At 34.0% G+C, this 26,121-nt stretch overlaps 1 protein-coding gene across 3 annotated transcripts in view; it reads left to right on the top strand.

Annotated features, from left to right (window-relative positions):
* The window catches only part of LOC118205696 (uncharacterized), a 92,650-nt gene that overhangs the window by 59,580 nt on the left and 6,949 nt on the right, over positions 1–26,121 (top strand). For 2 of the 3 annotated variants that reach the window (XM_085825808.1, XM_085825810.1), the window contains exons 6-8: positions 6,496–6,624; positions 6,762–6,817; positions 12,086–12,307. In XM_085825808.1, coding sequence (XP_085681934.1) covers positions 6,496–6,624; positions 6,762–6,817; positions 12,086–12,307 — 407 coding nt within the window. Of the gene's footprint in view, positions 1–6,495; positions 6,625–6,761; positions 6,818–12,085; positions 12,308–20,688; positions 20,870–26,121 lie in introns of those variants that run through there. The other variant, XM_085825809.1, reaches the window with a different exon arrangement.

Genomic DNA, 26,121 nt, shown 5'->3' with positions numbered 1-26,121 from the left:
TATTCCTTCCAGATGCTGGAAGGAAAGACCAAGATTGATTGATGAAGTCCAGGAAAAGTTGCTGTAAGAAGAAAGCTTTGTAACGACTAATAGAATTTTAATATATAATTGTTACATAAGATTTTTTCTGTGTAAACGAGGCTTTCGCCAGTTAGTTCAGAATTAGATAAACTTACAACAGGTCGTTTGTAGGACCTGCTTCCAAGTTTTCCAAATTCTGGCAGCGGCAAATGTAGGGTTTATATTTATTTTAACTAACATTTAAGTTTAAACTATCTTTCCTGTCAATCCTTACTTTCCCCTGGAACTGCCAATTCCAGAATATGTAAATTTGAGTAGAACGCGCAAGGATTCAAATTATCAGCGGAAGTATTCTGATTTAAATAGAAGGAAACAAGTTCGGAGAGAGTTATTCTTACTTAGCGAGCGCCGAGGTAGAAATCGAGAATTGAAGAACCCCGCGTTGCGGCCTATGTGCTTGGCGGGAAGTAGTTGCAATTGTTCCAGTGAGCTTCAAGTCTGCTGAATTAGCTGCGGTTTTTGTAAAACGCGGTGAGTTAGTTATTTTAGAGAGCCTCGTAGTTAGAATATTGTCTTTACTTTCTTTTCAGGTTATTATTTTTATTTTGACTGCCTAGTTGGCACAGTTTGTAAGCGTCAAGAGGACGCAATTGTAATTTAGTACGTTGAATAAAAAGGGACTTAAACCCTTTACAAGACTCTGTGGTTTATACAAGCTTTCACAGTCACCTCTTGGTTGCGTGCTAGTTAGAGGCGCGCAACGTTATAGATGTACTTCTTGAATATATAAAATTGTAGTTAGAAGGGAAAAAATGAGTTATGATGTAGTTTTACACTGAGTTATGATATCGGTGTTTGAAATGGTAATCAATAGTTACATTTAAAATGTGTCGTGAGTGTGAAAATGTAGAAATAAAAGAGCTTTGGAGAATTTAATAAACGTGGTTCAATGTGGTTGATGGAAAAATTTGTTCCATGTGAATTAAATAGTGTAAGATATGAATCTCTTTCTCTCAATAGTTAATTATTCAATTGTAAGACAATTAAACTTTAAATATATATGCATATAGTACATGTAATGATTAATATTACATTGATTAATGTAAATAACTGATGATATTGTGTATTAACATAGTATATAGTGAATGTTCGCTTTTATGAAGTTCTAAGCATTACTTTAAATACCATTCATAAAACTTTTATCTCATATATACAAACATGACAATATCTATTGAGTTTTCGTTTATTCTTTGGAATGTATGAAAGTTTAAATATTTTTTTAATTTAATGTATATTGGAGTAAAATATCTGTATCTTTCTTTATTTCAATCGGTAATATCTGTATGCTGGTAAAGGTACGTATGTTCGTAAGAGTTATACTGTGTCACATTTTTGACAATCTTCTTTCATTCATATTAGCTAATAAGAGAATTATTGAAGTTAGTAAAGTAATGAAAATCAACGTTATTGAAAGAAAAAAACTCTAAAAGCATTTACATTTCCAGAAATATATCAAAGTTCCTTTTCTTAAAAACAGCAGGTGTATCGTAGTTTTTATTTCGTTAAAAGCTGAACTTGTAAAATAAAAATTTTCTATTAGTGTAAGGTAAACAAAAAGAAAATCAAGAGACAATCCGTATCATGAATGAAATTCAAGTCTTACATCGGATTTAAAAGAAATATTCTGAATCTAAATGTTTATGCCTATTTAGCACAAAATGTGTTTATTTGTCTTATAAATTTAACTAAAACCATTCTTATAACAGTATGTTGCCTTTAAACTGGGTAAAAATGTTAAATATATTTTCTGATGGTATTGATATACTTGCCAAAGAAGTTCTAGAAACCTCAAATGTCGAAAGAGCATATCATAAGAGTCTCCTATCGCTACGTCAGTTACAGGTTAAGGGGTGTCTTGAATGGATAAAGGTAATGTTTGTGCAAAAATATAGTAGTTCTATTTTGAACTGAGAAATAATTCGCTTTTTGTCAATTAACGAAACTTGTAGTATTATTAAACAGAATGTCAGTGAAAGACATTGCGTTTGCATAGTGAATTATGAAGGTACTGAAAGGTAGTAAAGAAGGTGAATGAAAGAATTAATTTGAACAAATAAGGTAAGGCTATCATTAAAAGAAAAAAAACTGTTCAAAAGATGTATGTTAGAATTAAAAGTAAGATGTTAAAATTTAGAAAGATGTAACAGAGTAAAACCAAAGAATACTGGTATTTCCCATTTGGAAAACAGTAATTTGAGTACGATATTGAAAAAGTTGGTTTCAAGAATTTCTTTATGCATGTGATGCAAAACAATTGCTAGTTTATCATGAGTGCTGACATAGATGCAATTAGTGTAGGAAAAATAGTAAAATTAGTATAGTCAGTGTCTCTAAAACATGAAAAAATAATAATGTGAGCAGTGTAAATTCATTTGAAGTACTGAAATATGACATAGACTAAATATCAGAAGATGTAAGAAATATTTTGGTATGTGTGGATGAAACACTGAACGTGGTTGTAAAATTAGAAATGAAAATTATCAACACACATAAAGGTAATAGGGATTTAAAACTAAACATGATGTTAGAAACTTTGAAGATCGCAAAATTATATGAGAAAGAAATACATTTAGATATAAATGGTATTAAACTGTAAAGTTGTGAATGGAAATTTCTGAGTAAAACCTGTAGATGATCTATTATGATCGGAGAATAAAACAAGTATTTTAAAAATTGTAAGGAAATATTTGAATATGGAGTAAATGAAAACAATCCATATCGTTAAAATGAATAAAAAGGGATAAAATGTTGGAATTACGAGTGATGAGACAGAAATAAAAACATTATAATAAATAAGTTAAACTAGAATTAAGAAATATAAACACAGAAGGGAAATCATGAACGTAAGAAAAGCAATTAACAGTTATAGACTTAAGTTTTTTTAAAAAAAATATTCGGTAATGTAAGGAAGATATTGTTGAACATGTGAAAGAAATTAGAAATTCTGTAGAAAATTTAGTAAAAGAACTAAGATCACGAAAAATAAACGTTTCTTTTTAAATAGAATTTCAAACCACTAAGTTAAAGTGTGTATAGAATACTAGAATGGTTTAAAAAAAAGTAAATGAAATTTAGAATATATTAAACATTATAACGTTAAAAAAAGTGTGAAATTGTATCTAAAATTAAGTAATGTAACAAATAAACAGCATGTGCGAGAACGTTTGTGAAATATAATATATAAGTTAAAAATCAGGGTATGCTGAAATTTATGAAAGGTATGAAAAAAAAATAGTATGTGGAAATTAAATAAAATATTACAAATTAGAAACGTTAAGTATTAAAAAATATGACAGTAAATGAATATGTTATTATGAACAGAAAACCTGAAAAATAAGTTAAAGTTTCATGGAAAACTAGAAAGAATAAAAGTATCAGAATAAAATTGAGTAATAAAAAAAATTATCTTGTAGTTTCATTAAAGGAAAGTCTTTTTTATATTTGTTTCTTTTACATTGTTTTCAGAGTCGCGCATTGAATAATTTAACACCAGACTTAAAAAATATATTTCTAAAACATATAATTCACTTTTTCGTCAAGAGAGGGCAGCATCGCTATATCATCAAAATTAAGATGCAGAAAATATTTCCCTTTGCCAATATAAAAAAACTAACTTTAAATGAAAAGCAGGAGGTCTACAACTCAATCAGCAATCTAAAAACAACTCAACTCCACTCGCGACCACGCCTCCTAGTGTGATGACGTTGCCTTTAGCCCCGCCCTCTGTGTGACGTCATTGACCACGCCCACACCTCACACCCCGTGTCGCAGAACCCCCACTTTTTATCTACTGTCGGTGAACGTAAATGTACAGTACTGGCAAAATAATAAGTTAATAGATTAAAAAATAAAAAAAACATTATATATAACATCTTTTCTTGTGATGTTAATTTGTACCACAAATTTAAACCATAGGTTTAAAGATGAATCATCTGGCTATCTACATCAGTATTATCTTACAGATCGCCAAATAATGTAGATATTGTATAGGGTGACCCAACAAAAACGCCGGATTTAGTATGCCGAAAAAATGCATTATTCTTAGAAAATGGAAAATATTTTTACGTACTTACAACAGATGAATTTTCCGATTTAAGAATCTTGAGTTTGCTTTAACCTGGCAACATCGCCACTTTATCACTGTCAGTTCATTTCGCAATTTCGTTGCCGCTATGCCAATGTGGAGCGCTACACAAAGCAACAATGAGTTTCGATTGTGAAAATTCATTGCAAGAATGGCGAGTGTTATGCAGAGATTATTATGAAGTTTCATGAAATCTTTGGAAGTGCAAGTGAACCTAATAAAACAACTCATAGACTGATAAACAAAGCTGAAGGCACAGGTTTGACAGCAGATATTAAATCACCAAGCCATCGATCTAGATCTAGCCGGTCTGTTGAAAACACCACTATTCGGAGTGGCAGTGTTATTGCAAGTCCCAAAAAATCCGAACTTAAAGTCAAACAAAAAAAAAATTAAAGTCGTAATTGAATGTACCATCAGCCACCTCGATAGGCTATGGGAAAAAGTAATTACGAATTTCATCGAGAGAGTGCGGTGCCACATATGCCATATATTTTTTTTTTTTTTTTTTTTGCATTTTTAGATTGGAACATTTACCTTTTGAAAGTATATTAAAATATTTTCCATTTTCTAAAAAAGAAAAGTATTTTATTGGATATATTAAACTCGGTTCTTTTGTGGGTACACACTGTATAATTATTATTTTTAAAACTCAAAAAAAAAAATGCTTAAAGACATTTATTTTTATTTGCAGGCAGAAAAACATGCTTTGATAACAAGAGACATAATGATTGCTCTGTTATACACGTTGTAAGTGCAATCAAGCATATGTTTCGTCGTGGCAGATTATACACTAAAGAATCATCACAAATGTCCTAAAAATTATTATGTTAGATAGTTACACTCAGTTTCGTAAAAAATGTCCTGAATAATTTTGTATTAGACATTCAATAGTGTATCACACAGTTCAACGTATTCTTGAAGTGTCAAAACGTTTCTCCACATCTTAAGAACAAGCGTAGCATGAATTGAAGACCTGAATACAAGACTTATTATATTATAAAAAATACAATGAAAAATAACCGACAGTGACGAGAGATTTATGTTATCGCGTCACTAAATGTAATAGCATTCTAGTACAACAGAATGAACAATTCTGGACCAGTGACCATATAAGCAGCTGCTCACAATGTCTGAGCTCATAGAATAATAGCAATAAGTGGCAGTCACTAAATGACTGTGTACTAGTTAATTTTAGACAAATACGATTTCTCTTTATGTTTATTTACATTTGACTCAATAAAGGGTCATTTGATATGTCTTCTTTTAAAGTTTGTGTGTATTAAAATTTTGGCAAATTTTAGTCTATCCGTCAATTGATGTTTGCTTTACTGGATAACAAACTTCCATACAAATTTTCATTTATAGAAAAATTCAGTATTGCAATTCCAAATAGCTAAACAATTTCAACAAAGACTGAATAATTCTTTAACACACAATTTTCAGTTTACCTAATTAGTGTAACTTTCAAAACTGAAAATTCCAAAAGTTGATGAAAGTTACAGATTAATTTATAGACTGTGAAATACCACTATTCGAACCTCGGACCGAACTACCAGCGTTCCGCGACTTTACCGCTCGACCGCTGGTGGGCCCACACTTGAAAATAAAAAAGAGATACGTATATAATCTTTTGAGCTGCTTTTTACCTGAGCACTTGAATTTAGCTCAAAATTTACCTTGCACTTATCTGTTATATAAGACTACTGAACATAAGTTTCTAATTCAAAAATCACTAAGTTTCCAAGTTCTTAAATTCTTTTCTAGAAGTTTGTTATCATCAATGATAGTTTTGATACTGTACATTGATATATTTCTTCGTAGAATACCAAAACCTTATTTCGGTTCCAACGTAAAAATATATTTTAAAATTCATCGAGTTTAATATTTCTTGGCAACTAATTAACTCTCTAAAACATCTTTTACTATTTCTTATTCGACTAAGATTTATTTTATTTTTACTTTCAATTTATTTTATTTTTACTATTTGACGCAATCCATCAGTGAACGCAAATACTTGAAAATAATCGGCTGGAATGGTTTTAAAGATCACAAATTTTGAATAAAATATACTGTTTTCACTTTATTACATGTATTACTGCTAAAATTGGTGCACTGAAAAAAATTACTGTTGAAAATAAATGCTAACGACTGGTTTTTCAACTCATACATTTTAATAATGTTTTTCTACACTATTTCTATGAAGCTGGGTTGTAGTTCAGTGAAATTCACTTAACTAGGATTTTACTTACTATTATTTGAAAATTTTTGCACACTGACTGATTAATAAATATTTTACTTTATTTCACTATGTATGAAAATTTTTCCAGCTCCTTTAAATAATCAGCAGAGACAAAGAATCAGAATGATTGCTAGAAATTTAAGACGTGTAGCTGACAATTTGAACAGCAGAAGAATACGTGCATTGTCAGAAGCTGAACGTGAAAATCAGCTTCAAGGTACATTTTGCTCTTTGTATATTTTGTAATTTCCTGTATTTTTATGTATATATTCAAGGTACAATTTGTTCTTTGTATATTTTGTAATTTCCTGTATTTTTATGTAGCTCAAAAATACATGGATTTTTCCTTCTTAGGTTTAAATGAAGATGAAAGTAGAGTTATGAGAAATATTTATTCTGATGGCTTTAGTGTAAGTACATTTTTTTATTTTATCAAATAATTACTAGATAATGCCAATAACAGGAGTTAATTAAGTGCTTTCCGTTAGACAAATGTTTCTTTTAATTCTGCTATTTCATTAATTCAGTTATATCGTGCGTTATTTAATAAGGGTGCATTTAGAGATAGATTCAATTGGATATTATCCTCCGCCCCACCCCCGCAAAATGAAAGGGCAATTAAACTAATACAAACATTGTTAAAGATCTTTAAAAGTATCCCTAAAAAGAATAAAAACAAATCCTGCTAGCACAATTAACAGCAAATCATGGAAAGTTTTCACCTAATTTCAAGCGATTCTTAAGAAGAAATGCACGATGTGGGTGCAGACCACCAGCAAATCTAGCGGATGCTAAACATTATACATGGCAATGTCCATTACTTTCAATTATTAAAGCAAAGCATTTACCAGAATTTGCAATCATGGTTACAGCCGAAAACATCGCGAACGAAAACGTCGCAGAGAAAACAACGCAAGGCGAAAACGTCGTGCTACAAAACATCGTGGGAGAAAACATCGCGAAGAGAAAACATCGCAGTTCTAAAACATCGTGGTACAAAACATCGTCGTCGAAAATAAAGCGGTTAAAAAACTTCGCAGTTTGAAAACATCGTCGTCGAAAATATCGTGGTAAAAAATAAAGTATCTACAAATCATCGCATGACGATAACATCGCAGGCATGCTTTTTTTAGGCTTTAATAACTGTATATAGATATTCCCATAATAATTTGAGAGCGCAAGATGTAAAGAATAATAATTTTTACTTTCACATTTTTTGATTAACTAATAAATTTTTGCTGAAAAAGTAAGAAGGAAACATAAGCATAGAAAATTAAATGCAACTTATAGATTATACTTTTTATGAAAAATTACCAGTAAAAACTTTATAAAAATTATTTATTAATGGTCTTTGTTAGTTAACTATGTCGGTTTAAAATTCTATTAAGTGCTATAAGTTGCATTAATTTTCTATGCTTAAGTTTCCTTCTTATTTCCTCAGCAAAAATTAGTTAATATAAAATATGAAAACAAATTATCCTACTTTCTATTTTGCGCTCACAAATTGTTATGGGAATATCTATTTACAGTTATTAAAGTCTGAAAAAAAGCATGTCTGCGATGTTATCGTCACGCGATGATTTGTAGTTACTTTATTTTTTACCACGATATTTTCGACGACGATATTTTTAAACTGCGAAGTATTTGAACCGCTTTATTTTCGACGACGATGTTTTGTACCACGATGTTTTAGAACTGCGATGTTTTCTTTTTGCGATGTTTTCTCCCACGATGTTTTGTAGCACGACGTTTTCGCCTTGCCTTGTTTTCTCTGCGACGTTTTCGTCCGCGATGTTTTTGCCGCGATGTTATCGGCGGACACCAAAGAAAATTATGTCAAGTCTTCTTTCCGTTTATATATGCTGCATAAGTTTTCCTTCCTTACTCTATTATTTTATTACTTTATATGTTTAAAAAAGGATCTGTGGGTTTCGCTGACGAGGTTAATCAAACTTCCAATTAATGCGGTTAATCAATATTAATGCTTCCAACCTTATGGCTGTGTTGCGTTTTTCTTTCTTCTGTGACACCAGTTGTTACGTTATTTTCTGCCTTCACGTTCGTACGGGGTTCGTAGATTTGGAGTGAATAACGACGACACTTAATGAAGTATCGAAACACACTTTATTGGCCGATATTGATCAGGACAGCTCCAAAGTCACTTTTTACAATCGTCGAAAATCTACTATAAACACGCTGTCACAGCTTTCAGGTTATCAAGCTATCACGGTAGAGACAGCTTCACTGCAAAGCACCAGAGTACAGCTCCCGACTCTGCTTGGTTGTTCTCGGAACTATACGTACTCTCGAGACTCTCCAAGCTACAACTCGCGATGCACTCGACGACACAGAGCATGGCTCCCGACTCTTCGGTTCAGTCGTTCCTGGAGCTCAACACGCTCTCTCGTCAATGCACTAACCGCGATACACTAAGAGACTCCTACGGTGAACTCGACGACCCACTCGGCACTCGCTGCCGTCAGTTCGATCGACTCCGTAAAAATTGACTCGCTAGACGATACATCAACTCGATACTGACTATCTCGCAATTTACGAGGCACTCTCACTCGCCCTCTCAACGAGGGATACTCTAAATGACTGTGGACCATCAGGGTTTATATAGCTTTCGGCTTGTGTTCGAGAACATTCTGGTCTAAACCGGTAAGAATTCGCTCCAGAAAGTTCTCCATCCGTTCATGGCATATCGCCAATTTTGTCGCCAAATGGGCAATTTCTCGCCGAATGTGGCAACCATGCCTTCCCTTGCCATTTTATGGCAACCCTAAAACTGCTTTGCGGGGAAACTCTCTTCCCGCTTCTGTACATTTTGTAACAGCTGAATATGTTGAGAGGATGGCTCATCAATTGTTTCGGCAGTTTTGGAACAGGATTTAAAATTGTGTTCCCGCAGTGTTCTTCATTGAACGGGGAGGGAGATCAAAATGTAGATAGATAGGTAATCTATTTACAATCAATGATTTAACAATAAAGAGTCATCTGCATGTTTATTGATTGAGACGCAACATACTTATCACTTTTTTTGTGTGCATGCGTCTCAGGATGTCATTGCTCTTGTCCTCGGGGACCTCTTATGTAACTCCTCTTTTAAACACGTAATGGTGTTTTCTTTCTTTAGCGAATGCTCCGTCTTAATTATTTGAATTTTGATTTCGATTATGTGGAGGTAATTGTAATTATATTGCGAAAATACTCCGTAAACAAAATGCCTTTGTCCTTGGTCCTAGCAGTGACGTATTTTGCTTGTTCACTGAAAATTTGCAGTCTTTTTTACACCGGATGCAACGTTCTTAGCATATTGACATAATTCTCCGAATGATAAAGATTTAATATATTTTTCAGCTGAAGATTTTATACAGTAATTAAAGAAGAGAGAAATAGAGAAAAGTAGCGAGATCATTCTAGCAAATTTGAGAAGTAAAGTACTTGGTAATACAGAAAAAGACATGACAAGAATCTCAAAATGACTCACTCTAGTCGACAGAAAGAATTCCAATTTCGTAAGTGTAATGAAGTAACAATAAAAATGTTGAATATATCTAAGAAAAAATATGCTCCTTTGATCAACAGTTGGCCTTTTATGACGGTTCAATGCTCAACATCTTCTTCAATAAACAGTATGCAACTCTGAAGATACTTTTGAACCCTCAGCATTATGTTTGACAGAAAAAAAACATTAATGCTGTTAATCTAGTATCACAGTCCAGTTACGTTTCATATGACTCGTCATCTTTTTATCGATTTCACGTGTGAAATGACTCAGCAACAAAAATACAGAGAAGCTTATAATTAAAGGTAGCCTACTTAAACCTATGTAGAGTCTGTTCTGGAAGACCTATTTCGTTGAAACTTAGTGTATGTCTTACATGGACTTTGGGGAAAGCAAATCTATAACAGAAATTAATACTACTTCATATTTCGACAGATAAACTGCACTTTTCATGCAATGTAGTATGCATATTGGAAGTGTTTTAAAAAGCAAGTATTCAGTGCCATAAATTTATTCTACACCATTCCTTTAGAGAAGGACTCAGTGGTCTTATCAGAACTGCAGTAATTTTTCAGCTGCACTGCGAGAATATTGATGCTTGAAAAGTTTGCAAACAGGGCCTGTATTGAGTCAGGCTTTGAAAAAGGTGACTACTAAATTTGAAGAGACTGAGGAGTTGTGTGTGCTGTGAGGAAGAGAACGGAAACGGATTTCAAATGAAACTGTGGAAGAAGTTGCTCTTGTTGTGGTCGAAAGAGTGCCTGGTTACCAGTTTTCTTTGACAAGTGCTCGAGTTGTATTACGCAATTTGTCTGTCCCCTGGTCGAAAGATTCTGTAATCCATTCAAGTGGTATAAATAGAACATCTAAGTTCTGCTAGAGCTGCATCCTGCAGACTCGGACAAACTCAGTGATTTTGCTAGCCTTCGTTTTGCCAGAATAGCCATTGACATTGCACTACCTTGGAACACGAATCGCATTTAGCCTAGACGGAGCAGTTAATACTCAAAACTGTCGCATATGGGGCAAGTCCTAATGTTGTGCATAAACGATCTCTGTATCCTGATTACATTACGGTATGGTGTGAATTTACTGGTGATTTCATTTTTGGTCTTTATTTTTAAGAGAATACTTCTCAAGACCTTCAAAGGTGTTCCATCACGGGTGCCCTCTTCTACGAACTTCTTCAGCAACAAGTTATTCCTGCCTTACAAGAGGGAGAATATTTAGAGACTACTCTTTTAATACAAGATGGTGCACAACTCACATTGCCGGACTAGTGAAGGCACTGTTTCGTGCCAACAAAGAGATGATCGGATAATTTCGAGAAGTCTTTCGAGTGTCTAGTGAATTTTCTGAATTCAGACTCGTTCTTCGGACTTGAATTCCTGTGATTTCTGGTTGCGAGGATTCCTAAAAGATCATGAGTAGAGAGAAAGCATCGGACTATGCCTGAACTAAAAGCAAAATCTCCATCAATTACAGCAACACGTCATGTTAGTGCAATTGATTTAGAAACTCTTAGCGCTGCTGTTAAACACACTTTGAAAGTGTGATTGGCGCGAATGGAATGCACATTGAACAAATGCACAGTTTCAGTGGAAATTGCAGATACTCGCATATAACGTATTTGATATTTTAAATGTAAATAAATTTAGATTATATTTTATAACCTACTTACGTGGGTTTATTGAGTTATATCTAAGTTAGACTAAAGCAATTTTATATCGATCAATTATATTAACTCAATTACATAAAGAATCAATAAATCTTTGGAATGTAATAGCTTTATTAAAAAGATCAAACCTCATACATCTCTCCTGCAACGGACCAGAAAAGCCAGCGACTTGTAAATCAGCAACATTGGTCTATACATGATCCAATTAGTTAAACTTGAAATACGAGTAGTTTATTATACCATATTTGTGTGAATGAATCGTAAAGTATGGACTTATACCAGCTTCTCTCAATCGCATATTTTCACTTTTTAAAATTTATTTAACATACAAAACTTTAATATTATCACGCAGCTTATTTGATCGCCTCTATTTTTATTCTCATAATATTTTTTAATAATTTTTTAAACATTCAATCTTGAAATTGCATTTTACTTGTCATAGCTCCTTAAAGAAGTCACACTTGTATTAATCTTATATTGTGTTGGAAACAGGTTTCCAGAGCTGTTGAACATTTGAGTAACTGTTTAACGTTTCGCACAATGCGAGCTGCGCTGCAATTCGTCTCGCGCACTGGACAAACCATTACTGAAGAATTAGCTATGGCATGTGAATTAACCACTTCTCTTGTACGACGTTTCTGGTCACAAAATAGAACTTTTTCCAATGCAATAGTAGAAGTAATAGATGACTTTATTGCAGAGCGACTAGACTTGGTAAGTTAACAGCTTTTAAATTTTTGAAAGAGCACATTTTTTTTTGTTTTATAATAAGAGATTAATATATGTTAGTCCACTTAAGTATATTACAGAAGGTGTATCAGTACAGCCTTGACAAAATTTCAGGAGACGTAGAGTACACCTAGACGATTGGAAATCAGATAGGAATGCATGCTCGGAAACGCTTTCCTGGCGCGGTGGTGACGACACAAAAAGCAAAAAAGAAAGGACACAAACAGTGAGACAAAACATGTTTTACTGTGTTCAGACAGCGGAAACCTACAAATAAGAACAAAAATAAACAACGAGCGTCATTAAAGAAGGTGTTCGAAATTACGACCCCGGACCGCGATGCAGGCTTCATTTCTCTAGCGCGTGGAAGATCTGCATCACGAATGGAACATGCATGACGCGCGGTTCCAGCATCACGGTCCGGGTCGTAATTTCGAACACATTCTTTGATGATGATAGTTGTCTCTCTATGTTGTTTTTTCTTCGTTTTTGTTGTACTCCGAAAAATAAACATGTATTCTTACCCCGTTCGTGTGCTTTCTTTGACTTTTGTATCGTCACTACCGCGCCAGGAAAGCGTTTCCGACCATGCATTCCTATGTGATTTCCCATCGTCTAGGTGAACTCTATCTTTCCTGAAAGTTTGTCAACGCTGTATTGATACACCCTGTATAATACACTTCCATAATGTTCGTAGTTATTAAAGAATCTTGCTTAAAATTTTAAAAAATATTGGTTTAATTACAAACAATTTGTTCTTTGTATTTTACCCTTTAAACAACCATACGTGTTTTACAAGAGCAGTTTAACATTTAAAAAACATATTAGTTTTATCTTTTATTCTTTAATGTTTGCATTTAAGGGAATGATATTGCTTTTTAATTGTTTTTCATCTAAAGCATTTGACATGGTCAGGGTTATCATTTATCTGAACTCGAGTCATATTCGAAGCCAGTACGGATTTTTTTTAAGTATAGAAATTACATTTGATGGGCTGCTTTCTTAATATTCGTATGCATTCATTTGTCAGAACCGTACAAATATGTGTAAGGAGTAAAGCTTCAGACGATAGTTCTAAAATTCTTGGTTAATAAAATATTGATTAATAAAGAACTTTTTCACAGAATACGCAAAGTTGGTTTTCAGCGTAGTATTTATGTACGCTAACGTTTAGTTTTTGAATAATTTCAGTCGTTGATATCACTCGTTCCAAGAATACGCGGAAATACTTAAGCGTAAATTATATGTTTAAATTAAGAGAATTCAATTATTTACGTATCTGAGCTCTTTTCATGCTTGCAATTAGGTTTCCAATTAATTTTAAAGACAAATCAAGCTGTATGTATTACTGAAGAGAAAGAATTCTTATGCGCACTATTAGCTCGTGCTGTCAATGTAAAGAAATCTATGGAAATTTGAAAAGTCCAATAGGAAAAATATAATAGCAATTTTTGATTTTTCTGATAATTTAGAAAAATAGCTTTTCCTCTTGGAATTGTACTATTCAAAATGCTACCCATTTGTAGTAATAATTCACAAATCGGATAATAGAGTCAAGAAAAACCATTACACTTAAAAGTAACGGGCAAACTGTGCATCATTAGTCCCAAAGAAGATTAATACCTAATACAGCACATATGAAGCCTGAGAAATTATATATATTTCTCTAAAAACCTTTCCTCTAACAACTCTGAAAAATTTTATTTCATTTAGCTACAACGTGTTTAAGTGAAGGACTTCCTAATGCAAAGGATACAAAATCGTTCGATTTTGCAAACTTTACAAAGAAATTTCCTAGCACAGGTGCAGATATGATCAAGGAAAGTATAGTTTGGGATTAAACCTAAATAATTATTTATAAAACGAAAATTCGATCAGAAATTGGATCCATTCTAAGGAGCTGCATTGCAGTTTTTCAAACATTTTGCAATTTTCTCGTATTTCTCACAAAACAATAAGTTTAGGATGCAGAAGTACTGAAAATAGCGACAATCTATAAAATCATAAGAAATCACAGAAGGCAACACCTTTCTAAAACATCAGATTTTGCACTCCCACGTAATTTTTCTCCCTACGATTCTCCATTCAGCTATAAGTACGGTGAGAGTTTCCATTGATAAATTTTCAGTATTGAGGTTCGACATCAAAATCATTGGAATCCTAAAATAAATTTGTAGACATCTGCTGGAGCCTTAAGTGTTTCTAAGTGTCTAAATCTGAGTGAGGAGCCTTAAGTGTCTTAAATACACTGATGTGCAAAATTTAAGAGAATTTGCCCATTTGTCCTTTTATCTCCAGAACTGTAGAAAGATTTTAGCGAAATTTGATATGAAGATAGGTTGATGTAATACAAAAAATACACCAAACAACAAAGATGCCACACACTCATGACTGAGCATAAAGTTCATTGGCATGGGACAAGGATAATACAAGGATTGTATGATCAAACAAAAAAAGTAGCTGTTGGGATTATTGTCCTCGCTGATAATGGCACAGTTTCATAACATGGAAATGAAGCAATTTATGAAACCCTATGGCAGAGGGCCTGATTTCTGCAACAACGACATTTCCAGGCCATAGACGATTATGGGAGGGTGAGGGCGAGTTCAGCTGCCCTCCCAGGAGCGTCCCAAATAAGTTCTGTAAGGTTTAGGTAATGCTGGCCGATCTATTCGGTTAAAATCCTCACTTCCAAGAAAACAGTTCACTTCCCACAAAGTTAGTCTTATGTGGTCAAGCACTGGCGTTCATAAAAATGAATTGAGGCTGGTCTGCATCCCTGAAAATGCGAACATCAGCTTTGCGTTCAAGAATCACAGAACCTTTGTAGAGAGACATGAGACGGCCATCCAACGTGATGCCTAGCCAAAGCATCAAACCTCCACCCCATACTGATTCCTTTTTCGTATCTTAGAGAATAGATAGTGGGTCCCTGACTCTCACCAGTTGAAGTACATCGAGAAACAGTGATTAAACCGAATCGAGACTGAATCTGTGAATAGTACTCCAACTAATGTTTAGTGCTTAGTTTAAGTCGATGATCATTGCACCATGCTTTCTCCTGTGCGCAGAAGTCAGCGGTGCTCAAGTAGCAGATCTTCTTGCAAACAGACCTCTCTAATGTAGTCTTCTGGAAACAGTAACCAGTGGCGTAACCAGAACGGGGCATTCGGGCCTGGGCATCAAATTGGGCTGGAAGGCATGTGTTATGTAAATCATATTATCGGAGTAGTCATATGAATTTTCGGAGCAGAGATTTGGGATTTATTGGATTACGGCTAAGAATATTACGGCTATCACTCTAAGAGGAAGTATACAGTTGTGAAAGACAAACTTTCAGAAGAGAGGAATTGGCATATATGCATGTTACAACAAGAGCACTGGCTCTTATTCAAGCGATGCATGTGTGAATACCACAAATGCACACGCTATTTTACACAAAAGGTAAGACCCCTGATTGAACTAACTGTGCTTAGCTGTCTTATCCAATCAGTCATTGCTGAGGTGAAGAATTAACGAGACGCTGAATTGTCATGCTAAATTGAATTGAGAAAAAAATCGTTTCTATTCTGGGCAGAGTATTTTAAAAAATTACAACGCTGCAAGCTTCATATTCTTGCTATGCCTTTCTTCAATGAAATTCTGTTTGAAAAATATGGATGTCAATTAAATTATGATCACTATGACTTCAGAATTTATCACTAAAAGAGAAATACTCCAGAATTTCATTTCTAGTACTGCTTTGGAAAACAATATAATAATTTGTACCTTTTGCTTGGATTTTTCAAGAAAATTGCCAAAATATGGAAATTTTTAATTTTGAACACGCTATATAAAATGATTACGTTTTATTGGTATTTCCTTAAAGTAATTTTCAATTTGATTTATTTAAATAATTAATATAAAAATATCAATTCGTATTGTAAATTTTAATAATTGGGATTCTTTTATGAATTTAATTCACATGCATGTATCCTTTTTTAGTAAAATTTAGTTCTCCGGATGTTATAAAACTCTAAGGCAGCTCCAATTTGATTTTAACAAGAAATTCCGATTATGTATTAGTCCTTCTTTTTACAAAATACGAATAACTTTTAATTCCTTAGGGTTAATATTTATTAATCAATCTCTTCTCTTGCTTTTACTATTAATTGTTCGTTGCCTGTCTTTACACCTATTGCATACATCTAGTTATAATGAATAGTTTCATTGTCACAGAATTTGTGTAACTGTGGGAAAATTTAAATATAAATTATCAATAAGTACGGAATGTATGTGCCAGTAATGTACAAAGTATCAGATGAAAAATATCAAATATTTTAATATGATAAAAATAGTACTAAATATAAAACATGAAAATATGGAAAAAACAAAAAATTAACTGATTATGTGATAAAAAAAAACAGCTTTATTGGTGTTTAAAATTAGAACCTTTTTCTAAAAACTTGAAAATTTTTGAATATCAAAAACACCGACAAAATTTAATCCATAAGGCTGCAGAAGTCTTTTTTGATTGGAGGAGGAGGGAAGTCTAAATATTCAGCTTCTAAATAATATATTTATGCCACAAAGAATTTAATAATTATATTTAGGTAAACATACACTACCTTTAATGCAGTGAGGCTGTTCTGTTTTGGTGAATGTATAAGTCAAAAAGCAAAGACCTGGAATAAGATATTAGAAGACGCGAACACAAACCGAGAAGTTGAAACAAGATTAAGAAAATGAATAAATAAATATAATAAAAATAAAAACGAGAATTGAATTCATGGATAAATAATTTAAGAAGGAAATGCAAGTTCTTAAACTAAAATTTCAAGATTAGTTTCAGTCTTAAAAGGTGCAAGTTACAATTGATGGTTTCAAGAAATGAAGTTTTACTTATAAAGAAAAAGGCAATTTGAAGTGTAAATTTGCGGAGGTACCAAGTCATTTCATAACTAATAAAAATAAAGAAGATAATGGAAATCAAGTCATTATCATTAATTTTAATATAAAATTGCTTTTTATTAATCAAACAAACTCTCTCATCAGCAGCTATTATAAAAAAGCGTAGTATAAAATAAAATATTTACAAATTTTAGGTCTTTAATTATTAAATTATTAGTATCAAATTTTACTATTTGCTGTTTAATTATTAGTATCAAATTTAATGTATCTGAACATGTAAATATTATACAGATATTATTGTGTTACGTTATATTACTTGTATATAAAGTGTACAGGAACGCGCTAAGCATCTTCGACTCTGTCGTGTAAAATACTAATAAACGCCTTTTCTTTATTCATAGAGCATTGCGTATCATGTATTGAGCCAAAATTACTATCCACTCCTCCACAGTTCGATGTTGACATTTCTAACAAACTCTTTAGACTTGTTAATACTGATATGTATTTTTCATTTGAATTTAACACACATACAGGAAAAAATATTATTAATTTTTTTTTCACAATGAAACAACAGTAACAAAACAAAAGACAGTATTAAATTTATTAAACATTATTCCAAATTATTTTAAAACAAAAGGTCAAAAAATATATATATTTAGATTTCACATGTTTTTAAATAGATATACATGATGGAAAACAACAGAAATGTCTTACAGAAATTGGAATTTTCGAGCTTTACTTTTAACAAATTCATCAACAAGATTTTTCAGTATCAAGCTACTTTATAAAGTCAGACTCTATAGAAATGATAGCAAGATTTTCTAACCACCCTTGGCCCTAGAGGTTGCATCGCCGAATGAAAACAGGCAACCAAAACTAGCAAAAAACGCAATCGCACCACAACGCCTTAAAAAGACGCATGCCGGACCTATGCGTCACTTCGCAAGCAGCGACAGTTTTATGTAATCGGAGAGAGCCAAAGCGGAATGCATGAGCGGTAAACATCATCTGGCACAATGTAATCCGAGATAGCCAAAGCGGAAGACATCATCTGCACGAAATGCGCTGGAATGCTGTCGGGATGTTGTAGCTGGTGCAAGATAATTCGCTGTTGCGAGAGTGTTGAATGTGCATCGTAGTGTCATCAATCAATGAGTGGAATCGTTACCAAAGGGATCAAAACTACTGTAGAAGACATGGGTCTGGACGCCGGAGGATTACCACATCGTCAGACGATTGCTTCCTGTTGCTATGTGAAAGACTGCGTACATCACTAACAGCCCGCCAGCTGGCGTCATATCTATCCGCTACTGTTGTACAGCCCAATATCTCGCCAAACTGTGTCGCTTCGATTGTAGGAAGATGGACTGTATGCTCCACAACCTGTGGTTTGGTTCCTTTATTCCCATTGCATGTAAGAGCGCGGTTGAGTTGGGTCGGTGAACATTGCAGTAGAACACCAGAACAGTGGTGCCACATTCTCTTTACTGATGAGTCTCGATTTAACATCCAGACAATTCCCGAAAGGCAGTGATATGACGAGAGCCAGGAACATGCCATCGGGAGCCAAACATTGTCGAAAAAGGCCATTATATAAAAAAGGCTTATTTGTATGGGCTGAGATAGAAAGGAACGACCGCATCAACCTCTATGTGATTTCTGGTAGTTCCGTGGCATCCGTTCGATATCGCAACGAAATTCTATACTCATATCACTGCATTGGGTACTGATGCGATATTTATGGACGATAAAGGCACGCCCGCATAGAGGTGCGGAGTTATTTGGAGAGTGAAATCATTAATCACCTGCAGTGGCCTGCTGGATCACCAGACTTAAATCCCATACAGCATGTGTGGTACATGTTAGGACGACAGATAGAAGGTTGCAGTGCGCCGCCAGGCATCCTCCATAAGCTCCGACATGCATTACTAGAAGAATAGGCACTACTGCCACAATGAGCGATCAACGACACTATTACCTTGCCGTTCTCAAGCATGCATTTCAGCTAGAGGGTATCATAGCCGTTTTTAGCACATTCTTCCGACTCATATGGTTATTCGCGATATTATGGTCGCAATACATGTGTTTTTGTAGGTCTTTGTTATATTATTTGCTATATAGTCTAGTAATACCAATTTCACATATATCTATTAATTTTTTTTGTTTTTTGTATTCCGTGTTTTCTCTTTGTTGCTTAAACAGGAGAGTGTAATATATGTAATGCAATTGTAATGTTTGGGAATGAGTAAGTTAAATTATTTATAATAATGTATTTGAGTGTTTCTACTGCCGATTAAATTATAATTCATATAAAAGTTCTGTTCCGTCTACATCTTTTTCATTCATTTTTGTCAGTTAAAGCTTCTTTAGGTTTTGTACAAAAATTAAATTTATTTTCGTCACAATACTTGCCAAAATTTTCAATCCAATTGGCTGATCACTTTTACTTCGTACTTTCTTTCTTTTTTTAAAAAAACATTTTTCGTGGCCTTAAAACTTCTAGACATTTGGGTTTCGCATCTACTTCCAAGAAAGGTGCTAATTCTTTGGCATTTACGAGCATGTCACTGAAGCCTTTATCTGATTGATATTCCTTTAAAATTGTATTCAGGTTGTTCAAAGTTTTTCAAGTCTGTAAAATAATGAATTTTTCTAGTTTCCGGAATCTTTGTAACAACTTAGTATCTTGTGTCACAATACAAATACACAAACAAACTCAAAATTTTTAATTTCTTAGCCAGATGTTTTGTGGTGTTATTAAAATTATTTCCAGAAAAAATTTCCTAAAAAGCATTATAAATTTCGCCTACCTGGAGTCTTAGAAGAGTTTATGCATCAATTCTGCTAGACCAGTGGTCTGCAAGCCGTGGATCTTAGGCTCCTTGTGTGTGGCTCTGCCACAAAATCAGTTTTCCACAGTCCTCAGTTTTATGAATTTATACAGACCTTAACAATTTGTAACTAGAATGACATTAAGGAACTATAAGTATGCAAATTTCACTAATATTTACTCGTTAAAATTCCAGTTAAAAGCTGAGTAATTTGGTGTAAAAAAATTTACGCGTTCTATCGACGAAATTCTTTCCAAGTCTTTATCTCTACTATGCTCGGGATCAGTCTTTTTAATACATTTTTCTGAGGTATTTTTATCTTTAATGAAACCTGTGTGTTTGGGAAAATGCCGTCATTCAATTAATCTGGGAAATTTTATTTGAAATTCAATGTAGGAAATTTCAAAGTTGGAAGGGAAAGAAATGAAAAGAAAGGATGAACTTGAGTCCTTTAAAAAGGAGAGAATGAGTAATTTTAGTTTCTAAATCGGAACAGATAGTAGATTTCATTCTACAAGATAACTTTTGGAAGTATCCCTATAGTTCGTAAAAACAAGCAATTCGTAAATTGGAAGTTCATAAAAGCATGAGTTCGCTGTATATAGAAAATGATCAAATTATTTACCTGTATTTTTCTTTTAACAGGGATAAAAGGATGTTGCAAACGAATTCGACTCAAAACATTTGGAGAAATGACTCTAACTTGATTGCAAGACAGATTTTCTTTATGCGCTGTTTCAAATACGACAAATACATTTTATACATTAAATCCTTTACTCTTTTAAAAATTTAAAAATAGTAAGCAAATAAATAATATTTTGCTGTACCTAGAGCTTTATATTTCTAATTTGATTCCGACTGATAATGGACAACATTCAGATGCTGCAAATTAATTGAAGCGATGCAATTCGCACTTTTTTTTAAAGTTTCTTTTCTCAAAATTGTTACAAATCATTTTAGAACATATCGTTATTTAATACCTCACTTTTATATTGATCATGTTGCATGACCAATCAAGCAAAGTAAGGAATTAATAACATTTTTAATTGCTTTTCTTGAGTTAACAAAATAGACGAATATATCCTGTCAGACTATGACACGTTAGTAAAACGATACGATGAATAACCAATGAATGTACTTGATTGGTGCAACATGAGTTGAGTCTACTTGACAATTCATTTAGTTTGAGCAGGTACTTGTCGGCGTACTAAATTCTACGGGATACTGTGCTAGATTCTTGCTACAATCTAGTCTTCCGTAGTTATATCCCACTGCAGTTTACATGCCTTGAAATCACCACACCACACTGGAATAATTCACGGCTTATGGTCACGTCAACAAAGCACATCGGAAGGACATGTCTTCAAAGCGCTTTCTGCAGGATTATACACAGATACAATCAGCGAAGAAAAAAAAAAGTTATCTCTGATCTAGCGGAGCTCGTTGCTTTTATTAAAACTGCTACTTTTCCAATTACCCAACAAATGAGACAAATTACTTAAACTAATCAAGAAATTCCCGCCGTAAATAATATAAATAATGGGTAGAGTCATAATAAACAGAGCTCCAATACGTTTAGTTGCTTGGAACGCACATGGCGTTCATGATAAAATTTATGAGCTCTTTCTTCTCGGAGATAGATATTGTTATATTATATGAGACGGATGCTGCACCCAGTTATAACATGAAAATCTCAAATTATCGATGCTATCGTTGTGATAGGCTTACGCACAGGGGTGGGGAGCCGCAATTTTCGTACGGAATTTATTAGTCATGTTTTATTTCAGATGATCGAAGAAATGGTCACAAGCGTATCATAGTCTCTCTTTTATTATCTAATTATGATAACGTGTATTTTAGCATAGATATATATATATAATTATATATTATTAAATGTTATATTAAAAGAAAATCTCGCTGAATTTCTCCCTGTTAAGAAGCCAACAATTTTAGCAGAGATCTAAATGCAAGGAACACTTTAGAATTGTAGACGCACCAATAAAAGCAGTGAAAAAATTAGCAAATTTCATTACAAATAATCATGTTACTTTGTATGCTCTGAAGAAATTACCTACTGCCGTGGTTCTCATCAGAAGGCAGATATTTTGAATCTGGTTCTCACGACTACGTTAATCCCAGTGGTTCTTGAAGTTTAGCAACAATTAACTGTTCTTGTCATTTTCCTGTTCTTATCACTCTAGGAACCACTACGCAAACTGAAATATTGCGAAGAAAATTACAGATTGGAAACTATATAATAATTTTCTTACCAATAACCCACCAATGATTACAAGTCTCAAAACTCCCAGTGATATAAATGCTGTCGTCGATCTGCTCACCGAAAAAATAATTCTGCTCTTACTAATGCTACTAAAACATTACCTTACTGATCATTGTGCTGACAGGCTTCCCCCTTGTATTGGAGAGAAAATTATAGTTAGTAATAAAATACGAAAGCTCTGGGAGCCCGGCTTAAAAAAGGAGTTAATTGCTTATTTACTCCTTTTTTAAGCTGGATAGAGCAATTAAGAAGGAAATCAGAATTTATAGAAGAGAAAAATGGGAAGACAAAAGTTTTTAATTTTAATGAAACTAAAAATTCTTTTTGGTTGTTTGCTCGCAATTTGAAGCGCAAACCTACCATTAGCAAATCCATTTATCCTGAAGGAAAACCTGCACGCAATAATGAGGAAAAAAGCAATTGTTTTGGCTGATTATTCAGAAAAGCAATTCTCACCAAACGAGAATCCTTGCAATCCTGACTTTGTTCAATATGTGCACAATTTTATTAATAAATGGCTTTTAGCGCCCACTGTAAAGAATAAGATTGATATCACTACATAGAAACTTTATTAAATCTGTGAAAAATAGGAAAACGTCAGGCCATGATGCAATTTCGAACTTTGCCATTAAAAATCTTCCGTTGAATGTGATTAAGAAGTTTACGACCATATTAAATGCCTACCTGGAAAATTCATACTTTCCGAGTGCATGTAAAAATGCCAAAGTTATCCTACTGTCAAAGCCGGGAAAAAATTTAACCGTTCCAGATGGTTACACACCCATTAGCCTGCTTGCAAGCCTCGGCAAAATTTTTGAAAAAATTATTCTTACAAGATTTCACCTTATTTGAGTTTACTCCTTGAGGAACAATTTGGTTTCAGACGCTCACTTTCCACCACGAAGCAACTTGTTAGACTGTTCGAGTTCATCGGTAGTGCTCTCCATAACAAGTTATGTGTTGCCTTTAATCATGACAGACGTGGCGAAAGCTTTCGACCGCACCTGGGATGAGGGCTAATTTACAAGCTAATTCAACTTAACTTTAATAGAGAAATGATTCTTCTCACCTCTTTTATACAAAATAGGATTTTCTACGTCAATATGGGCAAAGATTCATTTGATAAGAAGTACATAAGAGCCGGTGTTCCCCAGGGTTCCCTTTTAGGTCCCATAATTTATCTATTCTATGCTGCAGATCTTCCCAAATCACATATTCATCACAGGGATCACGGGCTTTTTAGGGTATTACGTTGATGATACGGCTTTTGCCATATCATCAAGTCAAGAAAGCTGGATCATGCAATCCACAAATTACAAGATATAATGCCGAGCTAGGAATTATGGTGCAAGAACTGGAAAATTGCGATAAACGAGCATAAATTTCAACTACTGGTAATTCGCCGCAGGCATCCCAACACTTTTTTTTTTCTAAAAAGCTATATCTGTTCAACGAGGTAATTCCAATTGTACAGAAAGCTACTTATCTCGGCGTAGTCATTCATAAACCTCTGACTTGGACAGACCATATTAAAAATGTTAGAAGGAAAGCTGTAGCTGTTGGTAGCAGTTTAAACTCTACTAGGAAATTTCTCCAAACTTGATTTAAATATGAAGAGACATATCATAGTTACAGTGGCGTAGCAAGTATAACTGGCGCCCGGGGCAAAATACCTTTTTGGCGCCCCCCTTAAAAACTTTCAGTAATATAATATATAGAATATATTCTCAATAAGAAAATAATGCAAATAATAATAAAATGCTGAATCTGCCATAAAATACTCAAAAATATATTAAGAATAATCACTACCTAACTACTAGCCTTGGATTAGGAAATGCATCTGTGTCGTGACAAAAATCAGACGTACGATGATCTAGAATTAGTTAAAAAGGTGTTATTTATTTTACATATTTATATAAGTGTTTTTAAAAAGTACAGTTTTTAAACAATTAAAAGTTTAATATACATTATAGATAAATAGATATGTGGCAACTTGCCTACTACAACTCAATTCTGCCAGTCTGGTAACCCATAGCAACCAAAAACAAAATCATATTTATTCTATTCAATTGTTATAATTATTTAACGATCTGTCTCAAAAAATTGTACTACCATAATTGGTGACACGTATTTATTACGAATAGCAACCTTCAATGTTGCACGAATATGGAGTTTATATGTCAAAATTCTGAGCAGCAGTAAGTTATCCAGTGTGATGAGATGCAAGTAAGACATTTCACCTGTCATTTCAAGCGTTGTGCCGCATTCCGGCGATTCAACATATTTCTGTCATAATTTCAGCGGATATATGTATCGTCTACTGTATTTGAGCCGCCAATTTCTCTGATTTCAAGTACCAAGAAACTGTGTCACTATATACATAGTGATTATTTTTCTATACATATTATTACTGTGCATATTTGATTGATCTAAAGTGGATGACAAAGATGCTGCTTTACAATTTTCGCGAGTCGCAAGCCACCGCCTTTTTGTCGCCGAGACCCATCGTTATGGTTCATTCAATTTTATGCGCAGTTGAGTCACATTACTGCCGACGAAACTCAAATTTATACAGCGATCGCCGCGTTAGAATCAGAGGTACTGCAATCAGCTCGTGAAATAATTCTGAATTCACCGGCGACGGACAAATACAAATCTTTAAAAAAAAATTAATTTCTGTTTATGAAGAATCCGAGACAGAATCAAGCAATTATTGCACGATTTACGGTTGGGTGATATGAGGCCTTCTCAATCGCTGTCTAAAATGTAAAATGTCTAGCCGCCGGTAACCTAACGGATAACATTCTCAAAACAATATGGATGAATAGGCTCCCATCTAACATGCAAACCATTTTAGCAGCCAGTACGAAGCCACTTAAAAATCTTCCCGAAACCGCTGATAAAATTCACGAGCTGACAATTCCAGCTCAAATAAACGCAGTGCAGGCTCCTGCTATTGTGGCGTTACAGGCTCAAATTGATGATTTGTCCAAACAGGTTGCTCAGTTAGTAGCCATCAAGCTGAAACATTTCAGCGCAACCGCTCCACATCACGTGGTCGAAATACACGTCGTAGCCCACTGAGGAAACGTTATGAAAGCCGGGTATTCATAACCCGAGTATTTGTTTTTAACCACCACAAATTTGGAAACAAGGCAAACAAATGCCGCCCACCGTGTCGTTATAACTACCAGGGAAACGAGAAGGGCCGTTGCTCGAAGTTGTGAACGACAGCGGCCGGAATTTTGCACGCCTTTTCGTTATCGAAAAGAATTCGGACTTGAGGTTTCTTGTAGACACCGGGGCTGATGTTTCTGTCATTCCACCACATTTTCACGAACAAAAGCGCCTTACCAACTTACAACTTTATGTAGCAAATGGAACTCCTATTCAAACTTTTGATGAACGCCTGATATCTGTTGATTTAGAATTGCGCCGCAACATCCAATGGCCATTCATTATTGCTACTGTTTCAAGTCCTATTAGTGGCGCTGACTTTTTTCAAAAATTTTCTGCTTGTCGATCTTAAGAATCACCGTTTGATATATTCCGAGAGTAATTCGCATTAGTCAAGATTTGAGCATTAAACTGATTTCGGGTAACTCCCCATGGCATCAACTCCTCAGAGAATTCCCTACAAACACGCGCCCAGTTATAGGTATTTTCGAACCCAAGCACGATGTACTACATTATATTGAAACTACCGAACCTCCAATTGTAGCTAAACCAAGACGCTTACCTCCGGACAAGCTTAAAGCTGCCAAAGAAGAATTTCAATACATGATAGAACAGGGAAT

This window comes from Stegodyphus dumicola, chromosome 10 (assembly GCF_044657685.1).
Source record: "Stegodyphus dumicola isolate Sdum_Otavi_A_Nest chromosome 10, ASM4465768v1".
NCBI classification, from domain to species: Eukaryota; Metazoa; Arthropoda; class Arachnida; order Araneae; family Eresidae; genus Stegodyphus; species Stegodyphus dumicola.
Note: the sequence above shows the minus strand (reverse complement) of the source record. Positions and strands in the feature narration are given on the sequence as shown.